Source organism: Mus pahari, chromosome 1 (genome assembly GCF_900095145.1).
Source record: "Mus pahari chromosome 1, PAHARI_EIJ_v1.1, whole genome shotgun sequence".
Classification (NCBI taxonomy): domain Eukaryota; kingdom Metazoa; phylum Chordata; class Mammalia; order Rodentia; family Muridae; genus Mus; species Mus pahari.
In genome coordinates, this window is record NC_034590.1 from 89,578,925 (window position 1) to 89,591,355 (window position 12,431).

At 43.5% G+C, this 12,431-nt stretch overlaps 2 protein-coding genes across 3 annotated transcripts in view; one reads left to right on the forward strand and one right to left on the reverse strand.

Annotated features, from left to right (window-relative positions):
- Lyrm1 (LYR motif containing 1) overlaps nucleotides 1-12,431 on the forward strand; it is a 54,271-nt gene that overhangs the window by 24,663 nt on the left and 17,177 nt on the right. The gene's annotated exons all lie outside the window — the stretch shown is intronic.
- Dnah3 (dynein axonemal heavy chain 3) overlaps nucleotides 2,151-12,431 on the reverse strand; it is a 169,146-nt gene continuing 158,865 nt past the window's right edge. For both annotated transcript variants that reach the window (XM_029547398.1, XM_021201455.1), the window contains exons 56-61: nucleotides 10,567-10,721; nucleotides 9,344-9,511; nucleotides 7,944-8,086; nucleotides 5,642-5,846; nucleotides 4,165-4,302; nucleotides 2,151-2,504 (exon numbers count right to left, since the gene is read on the reverse strand). In XM_029547398.1, coding sequence (XP_029403258.1) covers nucleotides 2,151-2,504; nucleotides 4,165-4,302; nucleotides 5,642-5,846; nucleotides 7,944-8,086; nucleotides 9,344-9,511; nucleotides 10,567-10,721 — 1,163 coding nt within the window. The remainder of the gene's footprint in view (nucleotides 2,505-4,164; nucleotides 4,303-5,641; nucleotides 5,847-7,943; nucleotides 8,087-9,343; nucleotides 9,512-10,566; nucleotides 10,722-12,431) is intronic.

Consider the following 12,431-nt stretch of genomic DNA (forward strand, 5'->3'; position numbering starts at 1 on the left):
TCAGCTCTGTTTCTCTAGAGAACCCTGACTAATACACCAGGTTTGCCTGATGTCATCTGCTGAGCTATTTATAGCAGAGCTTGCTGCAGCTTGTCGAGTTAAGCTCTGACCATCTTTGCCCAGGACTCTAGCCTCTAACTCACCATGATTTCTGAAGAACAAATTCCCTTTCTCAGGAGGAAACATCATGACCACATTGAACCCAACTTGAAAGTGACCTCAAACTTAGGGGCAATCTTTGTTTTCAGACTTGAGGAAATATTTTAAATTTCAAAAATGAAATCCATCATACAAAAACATGTTGTCCCTTGACCCTGGAGAAATAAGGCAGTCCTCGCCTCCCTTAGTTTCTCAGTGCTGAATGAAGCTGGAGTTAGATAACTATAATTAAAATTCATTTGCTCTCTTAGCAGCCCCCTCAGACCAGCTCTTCTACAGCCTGCAGTGACTAACCTACCATCCAAGAGTTACAGGGTTGGATCCTGACAGCCTTTCTGTCTCACATGGCTGATCTTATTTAGAACAATACAGTCATTCTAACTATTAGTGCATTCTGACTTACCCACATATTGGAAAAAAGGGTTTCTTTCTTTAAAAAAACAAAAACTTTTAGTGACCTATTTTAAGTAGGAGTATACTTCCTCATTGTCTCTATTACATGCACTTACTCTTTCTGGGCACTTGGATAGCTTGTTCATCTCAGAGTTTGGTTGACACCATGAAGAAATTGAAACTAAAGTTTTCTGGAATACCTTTATTTCGATCTGAGGCTTGCCACATTCAGGAATCGTCACAGGTCCTAAGTCAAGGCGTTTGTTTTTTGTGAAGAGGCACAAAAGCCAGATCGTACACATTAAGACTCAAACAACCCATTTCTGCTCCACTCTGAATACCCCAAATAAAGCCACTTAGAGCCCAAGAGCTACATGAGAGAATCAGGGAAGAATACCTCAGGAATTTGATGTTCTTGTCTCGCTCTGGATGCTCTGGGAAGAAACAAGAGGTGGAAATTCCTCAGACACAGTCATGTGACTGGAACTACAAGAGTCTACATCAGAACAGCCAACTCCTTGGCCAGCAGGCAGCATGTGGCGGTGAAACATACATGGATTCAAGAGCCAGAGAACAGGAACCTGGCAGTACAATGTGAAAAGCTCTATGGTACTCTCAGGAAAGCTTTGTCATGTCCCTGAGACACCAGGTTGGGAGGGCAACCATTCCCAGCACCTGGAAGTGAACAAATTGGCCAAAGGCTTGGGCACAAACCCTGCACACGACAGGCACACATTTCTCCAGGACAGAGAGATGAGAGAAGTTATCCCACTCATGTGACTGACAGAGAAGCGAGTGAAGCTGGTCTGGTAATGTAGCTCAGTGGAGTGCTTAAGGTCATGGGCTCAATCCTGGACACCAAGCAGCAGTTGAACTTCTGACTGGAACCTAATCAGCACCAGGAAAGTAGAAGTGATAATCCTCACCACCCAAGGTTGTAAGATGTGCTTTTAACATGTAAGTAAAAGCTGGTTAAGAGTGTTTGCCACTCCTACAGAGGATATGGGATCAGTTCCCAATATCCACACAGCAACTCGAAACAATTTATAACTCCATTTCCAGGGATTTAATACCCACTTCTGGCCTCCTTGGGTACCTGTACTCACATACTCACTCAGCCACATACACACAAAAATGTCTTAATAAAGTATACCAAGAATTAAAACAAAACAAAAACAAAAACAACTCAAGCCCTTCTCGATCTCTAATGGGGCCATGATGGCTACACAAGTGGGTCACAGTCAGGAAAAGTGGCTGAAATTCTGTGACAGTTACAGCAAAACCCAAGGTAAAGAAAATTTCAAATGAGCTTAAGCCAAATGACCACAAGTCTAGGTGGAGATTCACACTGTCTGTGTTTCGATTTAGTAACTGTCTCATTTGGGAGCATTACCTACCTTCTCATGGTTTCTGCAGCCATGAAATGATAACAATAATAATGATAATAACCTACTTTATAAGGCTGCTGTGAAATATCTGAATCTATTGATGCAATCATTAGATCACCGTCACCTTTCCTATTGTGTAATTCAAGGGAAAAAAGGCTACGTTGTAATGGAGAATGACACCATTTACTCTCGAATTTGTGACACCTGCCATCAGTTATCCAGCTGGCACAGTGAGGCCACGCCTCGGTTTATCCAGTGCTTTTGGGGCATGTCTGTTGGTAGCTCAATGGACAGGACATAGTTAGTAGAGTGACCAGTGGTAGAGAGGATACCCCTCCGAGCACTCGTCTTATACACTGGACACACATAAATGTTCTGATGCAGGAATGATGCACTCTCTCCAGGTTTCAGCCAAATAATGGGCAATGGGTCATAGAGGATTTTGGGGAGAGATTCTCCAATCTGCGAGGTTGTCCTGTCCCAACGGGCACCCTCAAGGAAAAGTCCTTTGATGTAGGCCCCATCTTCTGGGTTATTTTCCATTGTCGTTTCTTTTGGTGTTACCTGAAAGAGTGGAAAGCTATGAGTGTCATAACCTGCTAGTTTCCTTACATGTGATACTAATAAGAACCACCTAGCTGCCAAGTAGGCTTCTGTGATAAGTCTTATCAGATGTGAGCCAAGTCTGGGTCCTAGACAGCTTCTCTAGACATAGAAAATGCAATGGAGGAGGAGTCAGGAGGCCACACTGAATGTAGCTGAGTGACCTTACACAATTGCTTCTCTTCTTTGGGACCTAAATCTAGGAAATGAAGGGTCAGATTCTTAGTCAGAGGCAAGTTGGTAAAACAGTTCTGGAGTGAGAGATGAAGTAGGAGAGTAAAAATTTTATTTACATTTTTAAAAACCAGTTTATCTGTTTTTAAGACTTGTTCCGACTAAAGAACCAACTCAGAGAATGCCTGAAAAGTGAACTGGTGTGCTGGTTAGTATTAAATGTTAACCATGCCTCAGTGAGGGGTTGTCTACATTGAGCTAGCCTGTGGGCACATCTATGAGAGGCTTAATAGACGTGAAAGGTCCACAGTTAGTCCCTCTTTTTATGGCTTGGGCCCTGGACTCTATAAGACTAGAGAAGGAGCCAAGTACTAGCCTGCAGGCAAGGATCCATGTGCTTCTTTCTGCTGATGCCTTAAGTCACCAGTGCTCAACCATAGGTCAAACTACCCATTCACAGAGGTCGCCTAAGACCATCAGAAAACATATTTACCTTATAATTCTTAACAGTAGCAAAATTACAGTTAAGTAGCAATGAAAATTTTATGGTTGGGGTCACCATAACATGAGGAACTATAATATTAAAGGGTCACAACATTAGGAAGGTTGAGAACCATTGCATTAAGTTCCGGCCTTGACTTCCCTACAATGTTGGACTAGGAATTGTCATCCATTTCCTCCATTAAGCTACTCAGCTCAGGGTATTTTGTCATAGCACAAGCAAGTAAACTACAATGGCTTCCGGATGTCATGGTTTAGATACAAAGGTGATAACCTTGGATTCCTCCCCTTAGAGCTGAAAATAGTGTAAGGTCTGTAGGGAGTAGTAGATTATGGTGGACCAGAGTGTTGCAAGCCCCATTTAACATCATTCTAATTGTAATATTTTCCATTTCTAAAGACTATCTAAAGCATTCTTCCAAGTGAAGATACAGAATAGACAGGGGTAGGGGAAATGCTTTCATTTTTTTTTTTTTTTTTGCCATGATGGTGACAGACTTTTCCTCTGAAAAGATTAATTTATTAAAAAAATATATACACGTGTGTATGTGTGTGTGTGTGAGAGAGAGAGAGGGGGGGAGGGAGAGGGGAGGAGAGAGAGAGAATGTGGATATCAAAGACCAACCTTGAAGAGTCAGTTGTCTCCTCTCACATTCATGTGGGCTTCTGTGATGAAACCCAGTTTACCAGGCTTGCATGCAAGCCCCTTTATCTGCTCAGGCATCTTGCTGGCACCAAATTCCCTTTTCTATGCTCAGAAACAAGAGCTTGGGAGCAGCACTGTGATTCTGTCAATACACCCTATGCTACACGAAATTCCTTACATGCTCCATTTCTGAAACATTTGCTGCTCTACACAACCACATATTTGTATTTAGAAGGAAATGTACAACACTGTTTTCTTAGGTTTATTCCCCTAAGCTGTCCCAACCCACAAGATCCCTACCTCAAATTCAAATCCGATGTGGTCAATGGGAATGGTATATTTCCTGGCATAATTCTGAGAAACTCCCGTCAAAAAGGACTGTGTGAAGTAGAATCCAGAGATCCAAAAGACCACAGGGGGGCCTTTGGCAATCCATTCCTGTAGATCCATAGAGATCAAAATTGAGAATCTACAATATATCAATAATAGGTTAAACCAAAGTGAACCTGGGACTGGAGACCTAGCTCAGTGATTAAAAGCACTGATGCCCTTGCAGAAAAGACCAGGATTTAATTCCTAACACCCATGTCAGGCAGCATCTCCAGGGACTCAACTCCTGTATTCTGGCACTAGCTCACACATGTGCATAACAAGTAGACACACATACACACATACACATAAATTTTTTCCAAGACAGGGTTTCCCTATGTAGCCATGGCTGTAATGGAACTTGCTCTGTAAACCAGGCTGGCCTTGAACTCAGAGATCTGCCTGCCTCTGCCTCCAGAATTCAAGGGTTAAAGCCACGTGCCACAACTACCCAACAAAATTTCATGTGTGTGAGTGTTTTGTCTACATTTATATCTGTCTGTGCACCACCATATATGTGGCCCATGCTTGAGGTCAGAAGATGGTGTCAGATTCCCTGGAACTGAAATAACAGTTGTCAGTCACCACGTGAGTGATAATTGAATCTGCATTCACTGGAAGAGCAGCTGGTACTCTTAGTCACTGAGCCATCTCTCCAGCCCAATGAAATAAATCTTAAAAGTACCAAGAGAGGTATGGATATGATACTCTTTGCTTTTTTAACTTGCACTTTCCTAGTTTTTGAAATGAAGTACCAAAAAATTGTATTTCTACTTTAAGCATGGGTGCAGTACTGAATTGGGGACACAGTAGGGAATGGTAAGGACCAGTGCAGGGCAGTATACGTTATCTCTGTCCTGAGCAACAGCTACCAGCCCTAGTGAGTGGCCATGCACAGATGGAGGTACATTACTTGCTGGGGACAGTAGCTGGTTTTTTGCTGGACAAACATCTAGATTTATCTGTCTGGGTTGTTTGTTTGCTTGCTTACTTACTTTTTTTTCTCATGCTTGAGATTGAATTTAGACCTGACAAATGCTAAGCAAGTACTCTGCCATAGAGCTTGAACCCAATCCCTATATATAAAAAATCCTATGTCTATATATCAGTTCAGAAACATTCACATTACTACACAGCCTTACTAAGTATATCTATTGGACAAGTATGTGCCATAGACCTCCAGGTTGTGACATTTTCCTAGTTTTTACTCCTACCTCTATAGATTAACATCTCTATGGATTTTGAAAAGTCTCTCCCTTTCCCCCTTGACACAAGTCTGGAAAGGCCATTCCCAAATAATCAACCTAGGATGCTACACAGCTGCCAACCCTCGTCCCCAACGTCCCCCACAGTGTCTTCTCCACCTGAGTGAGCTACCAGGTATCCAATTACCCAGATTCCCAGGTACCTGGAAGAAGGTCAAGCGGGCCAATAGGTCAGCCACATAGCCCCCCAGGGGTTTCAGTGATGGGTAGGACTTGGCTGCCCACATCGCTGGCACTTTACCCACAAGCATACTATTGAAGACGTCCTCCAGCTCTGAGGACATTAGGACTTGTCCTTTGATGGCTCGGCCAAGATCAATAAGGCTTCTGCGAACCACTTTGGTCAGCCTGTAAGGATAAAGAAGCAGGCTGAACCTGGCTTTGCAGGGGTTCCTTCTGCCCAAGTACAGCAAAGGTGTTCCTTTTATCTTTCTCCCTGTTCAGAGGTCAATGATAGAAAAAATTCAATCACCCATAACATTGCCACCTAAAAATAACTTTGATGTGTATCTTTCTTGTTTTCTTTAGAAACACAACCTTATTTTTTAATGAAGTCATTCCATATTGCCTTTTTGTAATCTATCTTTCTTAGCACATAGTGAAATCTTTCCAATTTGATGAGTCCCTGCCACAGGATCTCAAGTGCTAAAACTGCCCTTCAGCCCAGTTTTAAATTGTGCTGTTGCTGTTTTGGGTGTATGTGTTGCACATGCTCAGGTAAGTATGCATGCATATATAGAAGCCAAAGGTTGACTTCGGTGACTCTTTACCTTATTGTTTTGAGGCAGGGTCTCTCACTGAACCCAGTGCTCATTGATTGCCAAGAATGGCTGGTCATTGAGCGTAGGCATTCTCTGCTTCGCTGGTGTCCATCACCAGACCTAGCTTTCTGTGGGTACTGGGAATCTAAACACAGGTCCCCATGCTGGCCTAGAAAGCACTTTACCCTTGGCCTATTTTCTCAGCCCCTAAATTGCTCTTTATAATGACTATACAGCATTCTATTTTATTCAGCTATTTCCCTACCATGGGAATATTATTTTTTAAACTGGACATGGTGACACACACTTTTAATCCCAGGACTCAGGAGGCAGAGGCAAGTGGATCTCTGTGAACTCAAGGTCAATATAGTGAGTTCCAGGCAACCAGGGTTACATAATGAGATCATGTTGAAAGGGAAGGGGGGGAGGGGAGGGGAGGAGAGGGAGGAGGGGAGGGAAGGAGAGGGGAGGGCAAGGGAGGGGAGGGAGGAGGAGAGGGAAGGAGAGGGGAGGGGAGGGAAGAAAGAAGTGTTATTTATAGGTTATTAAACAACATTGTTAGACAAATCCATTTATATCTGCTTTTGTGTAAATTTCTAACTACTTTCTTAGTAATAGGATTTTGATTAATGAGTACCTATGGTTTAGGACTTTTGATCTGCATTGCCAAAGTTTTTCTTTTTACAGACTATGAGGTATATTCCTGAGGAAGGGCAACCTGCAAGTGGGCAAGACCACCTGCTTCTTTCTGACCTCTCTACTCTGAGGCCTGCCACATTACAGAGGGGTTCAGCTGAGTGTGCCCCCCACCCCAAATACTCACCACCAGAAAGAACTTATAAAATCTCACCCAATTGGGCAAGAATATGAACAAATTTTAAAAAGTCATAGCAGGAGGAATGCTTGCTGAGGAGTTGGGAGACAAAGCTGTTGCCTGGGCATAGCACCACAGATCTCTATTACACCTAAGTACAGCTTCCCTATTGTCCTGTTCTGTCCTTGCAACTATGACCACTGTTACTTTCAAGGTTTTAGTGCCTAAGGAACTCTTGCTCTAGAAGACACAGTCACAGACCCCTGAATCAGAAACTAAACTGTCACCTAACCATTTTGGACTTCCCTTGCCACTGGATGGATGGACAGAAACTGGTAACATAGTAGGACCTACTGACAATAGGGATTTGTTGCCCTATTCTTTGGTATCAAAATAGCCACTGAAGATCCTGGCAGCTATCAAGGACGAGTCCCAGTGGTATGAGAGGAGACTGAGAAATATGAAAGGGAAGACATGAGAGCATCATCATGAGTATCTGGATAAATGAGAATTTAGCTCGTTTTGCTGAGTTTTCTCATCTGTAAAGTACTGGTAGAAATTAGTAATATCATATCACACTAATTGTATCTGGTTCTAATGAGAACTATGAATAGTGTCTGGAGTCCTATCTGACACTAGGGGCTCATTCAAAATTTCTTTGATGACTACTTCTGCTACTAGCAGAAGGGGAGAGGAGTGGGTGTGATTTGATATGTGGCCAACACACGCTGGGGTCATCCTAGTTTATAGCTCTCCCCTTGGGTAGGGCAAACAACTTTCTTTGCAAAGCAATATCTTATCAAGTGTCCCTTTTAAGTACTACCCCACAGGTTCCAACTTTCAAAATCCAAGCAAGATCCTCAGGCCCACCTGTTGAATCTGATGAGCTCCTGCCTTAGAACAGTGTTCATAGACTCCTTGTAGACCACGGGGTACTTCTTCATTACCTCTTCCAGGTTAAAGTCATTGGGAAGCTTGGAGAGTATATCCTGGGCCAACTCCTCAACCACTTCCTTTAAGTACAGACAAGAGAAAGGGAATAAGAAGTAACACCAGCAGGCTTTATTTGGAGACACTTGACGTTAAGCATTGGCCCTTCCTAGGAACTCTGCCACAGAAGCCAGTTCTGCCCCTTGGAGGGAAGGAGGGCAATTATTAGCTCACTATCCTTGGTGAGGACATTTTCCAGAATGTCAAAATAATGAGCAATGACAGTCCTGTCCTTCTATTCCTTAGTCAGGTAGCCTCAGGGCAGCACTGAATACTGGCCCTATCTTCAAAGTCACCCCCAATGAGAATTCCCCCACAGCTCTCAAAGTTGAGAAGTCTTTCTCAATGCCAGTGACATTTGGAAAGGTAATAGGTTTAACTCCAGCATTGAGCAAGACAAGCCTGTGACACTGGGATTAGCCAAGTAGGGAATGAGACAGTGGACCAAAGAGGACAGACCAAAAGGCAGAGCCAGATATCTCCCATACCCTGGTGGGGCTGGTTGGCTGAACAGCAGTTCCTTCCCTAGTCCTATATTAGGACACACCAACCAGACTGGTGTGATCCACACCAATTACCACTTAAACTGAATGAATACCATCAGCAAGGTTCAAAACTGAAAAGTGTTGAATGGGAGGCAGCTCAGGAGGAGAAGAGGAAGGCAGGTTGGGAGGGACTACTAGAGGTACCCCAGTCCAACTGTGGTTGTAAACAATGCTGAATTACATGGCGAGAGAATTCGACTTTTCAAGTCTTGATGTCCTTCTCTTTCCATTCCTTCCAAACAGAAGGTCTCAGATTGGTGCTAATTTGACAGCTCACTAACCCTCAAGGATCCAACCCTCCCTTTAACAAGAGGTCACCAAAGCCTCAGCTCTAGGACTTTGGCTAGTAATATCACCCCAGAAGAACTTAAAATTCAGTTTGTCTTCTTTTCTTCCTTCCCTCTGTCCCAGTCACAACTTATTGCAAATTATAGTAGGTTTCCACTAATGGTTTTCACTTGCAATTTTTAAAATAGGTATTTCTGAGCCAAAATACATTTAGTTTTAAAACATATATGTAGAGTATAGGTGGTATTTGATATAGGAGAATCCATGAAGTTTTTCTTTTTAGAAATAACCGGCATTTTGGAAATTGTTTCCTTTATGTTCTGTATTTAAGGACCTAGCAGTTAAGACCGGAGCACCTAGCTCGGAGATAGATACCAGGACCCATGTTCCTGCCTTCCCAGTTAACATCTATAGTTTTGAATGCCCACCAGAGGGAAGCCCGGTTACCTGAGGAGACTTCCCACTCCCTCCAGACTGTCTCGGGAGGGTCAGCAGCACTCCTTGGAAGAGCTGATTGGTTTCCTGGTTGTCCTTGGTGATGTCAGCATTCTCATGGAGACCAAATACTTCAGGGTGTGCTGTGATGGGGAGGGTCCTGAGATACTCAATGTAAGACTGGAAAGGAAATCTTCAATTGGTATCAGTGTAGATCCACTGAGGTCCTACGAGGTGACCCAGGGTGTGGCTAAGCCCATCTCAGAAAGGAATCCCACCATGTCAGTAGCACTATCTCCATTTGCCAGCCAGGATAGGCGAGTAAACCCCAGGCTATCCTTCTGCAGTGCTCTGAAGGGCATCAGATAGGCTTAAGCAGTTTTCTTCCCACCTTTGGCCTTCTCTCTGTTCCTAAACAGTCAGCTTTAGAGTTACATAGATCTGGGTTTGAATCCCAGTATTCAATTACAAACTAACTGTGACCTGGAGCCAGGTGTCTAAAATCCCAATTGGCCCATAGAGGGAAGAGTGTGGTCTTTTGAAGCCTTCCTCCACAGTTCTTGTTTTTATAATTTCCCTTATTTCCTTATCTAGTTGTTCTCCTTAGCCATTAAAAAAAAAAGACATCTTAATATGTAGCCCAAGGTGTGTGTGTGTGTGTGTGTGTGTGTGTGTGTGTGTGTGTGTGTGTAGGCATGTATGTGCCATGGAATGCATGTGGAGGTTAGGTGACAACCTTGAGTGTTGGTCCTCATCTTCTACCTCCTTAGAGTTATGGTCTCTTGTTCTCATCACCGTGTTTATCAGGCTAGCTGGACCACAGGCTTCCAGCGATCTCCCTATCTCTGCCTCCCTCCTTCCATATGTGTGCTGGGATTACAGGTGTAAAGCACCACGTTTAGTACATGGACTCTGCATGATCCAAACTCTAGTCCTGACACTTGCACGTCAAGTGCTTTGTCCACTGAGCCATCCCCCAGTCCTCAGAAGCCTTCACTTTCTCTTCTCACTGCTCCAGATAGAATCCATATCTTGAAAGACCCTATTTGCCCCTAACACTCAGCATTCATTAAATAGTGACAATAATATATCTCTTGGAGGCTCCATGGATTATTAATAACAGATTATGGACCCCAGTAAGGAAGCCCAAGTCTGAGTCCGTGGGCTTTCCTTGGAAACACTGTATCCCCTTGCTTTAGTCTCTCTGAGGGCAAAGACAGAGGAACATCCTTTACCTGGTAGGAGCCATAGGGAGGGATGACATAAGCGTCTCCAGGAGCAATGTGATAGTTATCTCTTTCAATTTCTTTACAGTAGAACATGGACAGGAGGGACAGCAGGAGACGCCTGTCCTTGTCATCAGTTACTCTGCCTCCATAATTACATTCACCTGGGGGCAACAGACACAGCTGAGCACAAGTAAGGTCGTGAACATGTACATTAACTTTGAGCAGCAGTTTCTTCTAACAAAGAAACCCTATTGGCACACAGGTGGTCCAAGGACATAGGGTTGCTGGTACCATATCCAGCCTTGATTGGAAAGGTCTTTTCGGAATCATAGTGGTTATCAAAAATAATACATGTTCAGAAAGAGAGTCAATCTGGAAGAAACAATGATATAATCATCAAAGATAACTATTCATGTGAAGGAATCTTTCAGGCATTTATCTTCCCAAGTATATGTATTTATGGAACGAGATGGTCCTGAGTTCTAATTCCATCCTGGCAGTTGCTGTGGTCAGAGAGCAGTGCTGCCTGCAGGACCAGTGGAGAAGATGAGGTGACTTACAAGTACATGTCTTAGAAAGGCGAGGTTATAGTCCGCACATACTACTTTCTCAACTCTGAGCCACCTCCTCCTCCTCAACATCATTCCATGGGACCAAGATTTCTGTTTTCAGATTTCTATAAAAGTAATTAGGTAATTTATCAGGTGTGGTAGCACACACCTTTGATTACAGCACTTGGAAAGCAGAGGCAGGCTGATCCCTGTGAATTTGAAGCTAGCCTAGTTTACACAGTGAATTCCAGGACAGCCAGGGGTACATAGAGAGACTGAATCTCCAAATACATACATACATACATACATACATACATACATACATACATACATACAAAAACGAATTTTAAAAAGAATTAGGTAATTATTTGAAGGGGACAGTAAGCCCAGATTGTGCATGCATACATGTTTGTGCATGTGCCCATACACACACACACACACACACACACACACACACACACACACACTCACACATGCATGTACAGGGCACCCAGAAAAGTAGGTTTATTTCTCATATCCAGGAAGGGAAATTAGAATCAAGTTAGAGAGGAGGGTAAGTGCCCAAGTTCAAGGACCCTCATTGCCTAGGAGGTGAATCTCAGGCAGATAATTAAGCTACCAGAAACTCATACTGAGTAAGGTGAGCAGTAGAAGAGCAGTTTCACTATAAGCCAGGTCAAAGTTCAGTTGGAACACACTGCAGACGATTTCAACTATAGGGAAGTTTATATAAACCTTTAAACTACATGCAGTATTTTTTTTGAAAGTTTCACTTTCTTTTTTTTTATTAGACATTTTCTTTATTTACATTAAAAATGTTATCCCCTTTCCTAGTTTCCCCTCTGAAAGTTCCCTATCCTCTGCCCCCTCCTCCTGCTCCCCAACCCACCCACTCCTGCTTCCTGGCCCTGGCATTCCCCTACACTGGGGCATAGCGCCTTCACAGGACCAAGAGCCTCTCCTTCCATTGATGACCAACTAGGCCATCCTCTGCTAGATATACATCCAGAACCATGAGTCCCTCCATGTGTTTTCTTTGATTGGTTGTTTAGTCACAGAGAGCTCAGGGGGTACTGGTCAGTTCATATTGTTGTTCCTCCTATGGGGCTTCAGACCCCTTCAGCTCCCTGGGTACTTGGCTTCTTCCTTGGGGACCCTGTGCTCCATCCAATGGATGACTGTGAGCATCCACTTCTGTATTTGTCAGGCACTGGAAGAGCCTCTCAGGAGACAGCTATATCAGGCTTCTGTCAGCAAGCTCTTGTTGGCATCTGCAATAGTGTCTGGGTTTGGTGGTTGTTTATGGGATGGATCCCCAGG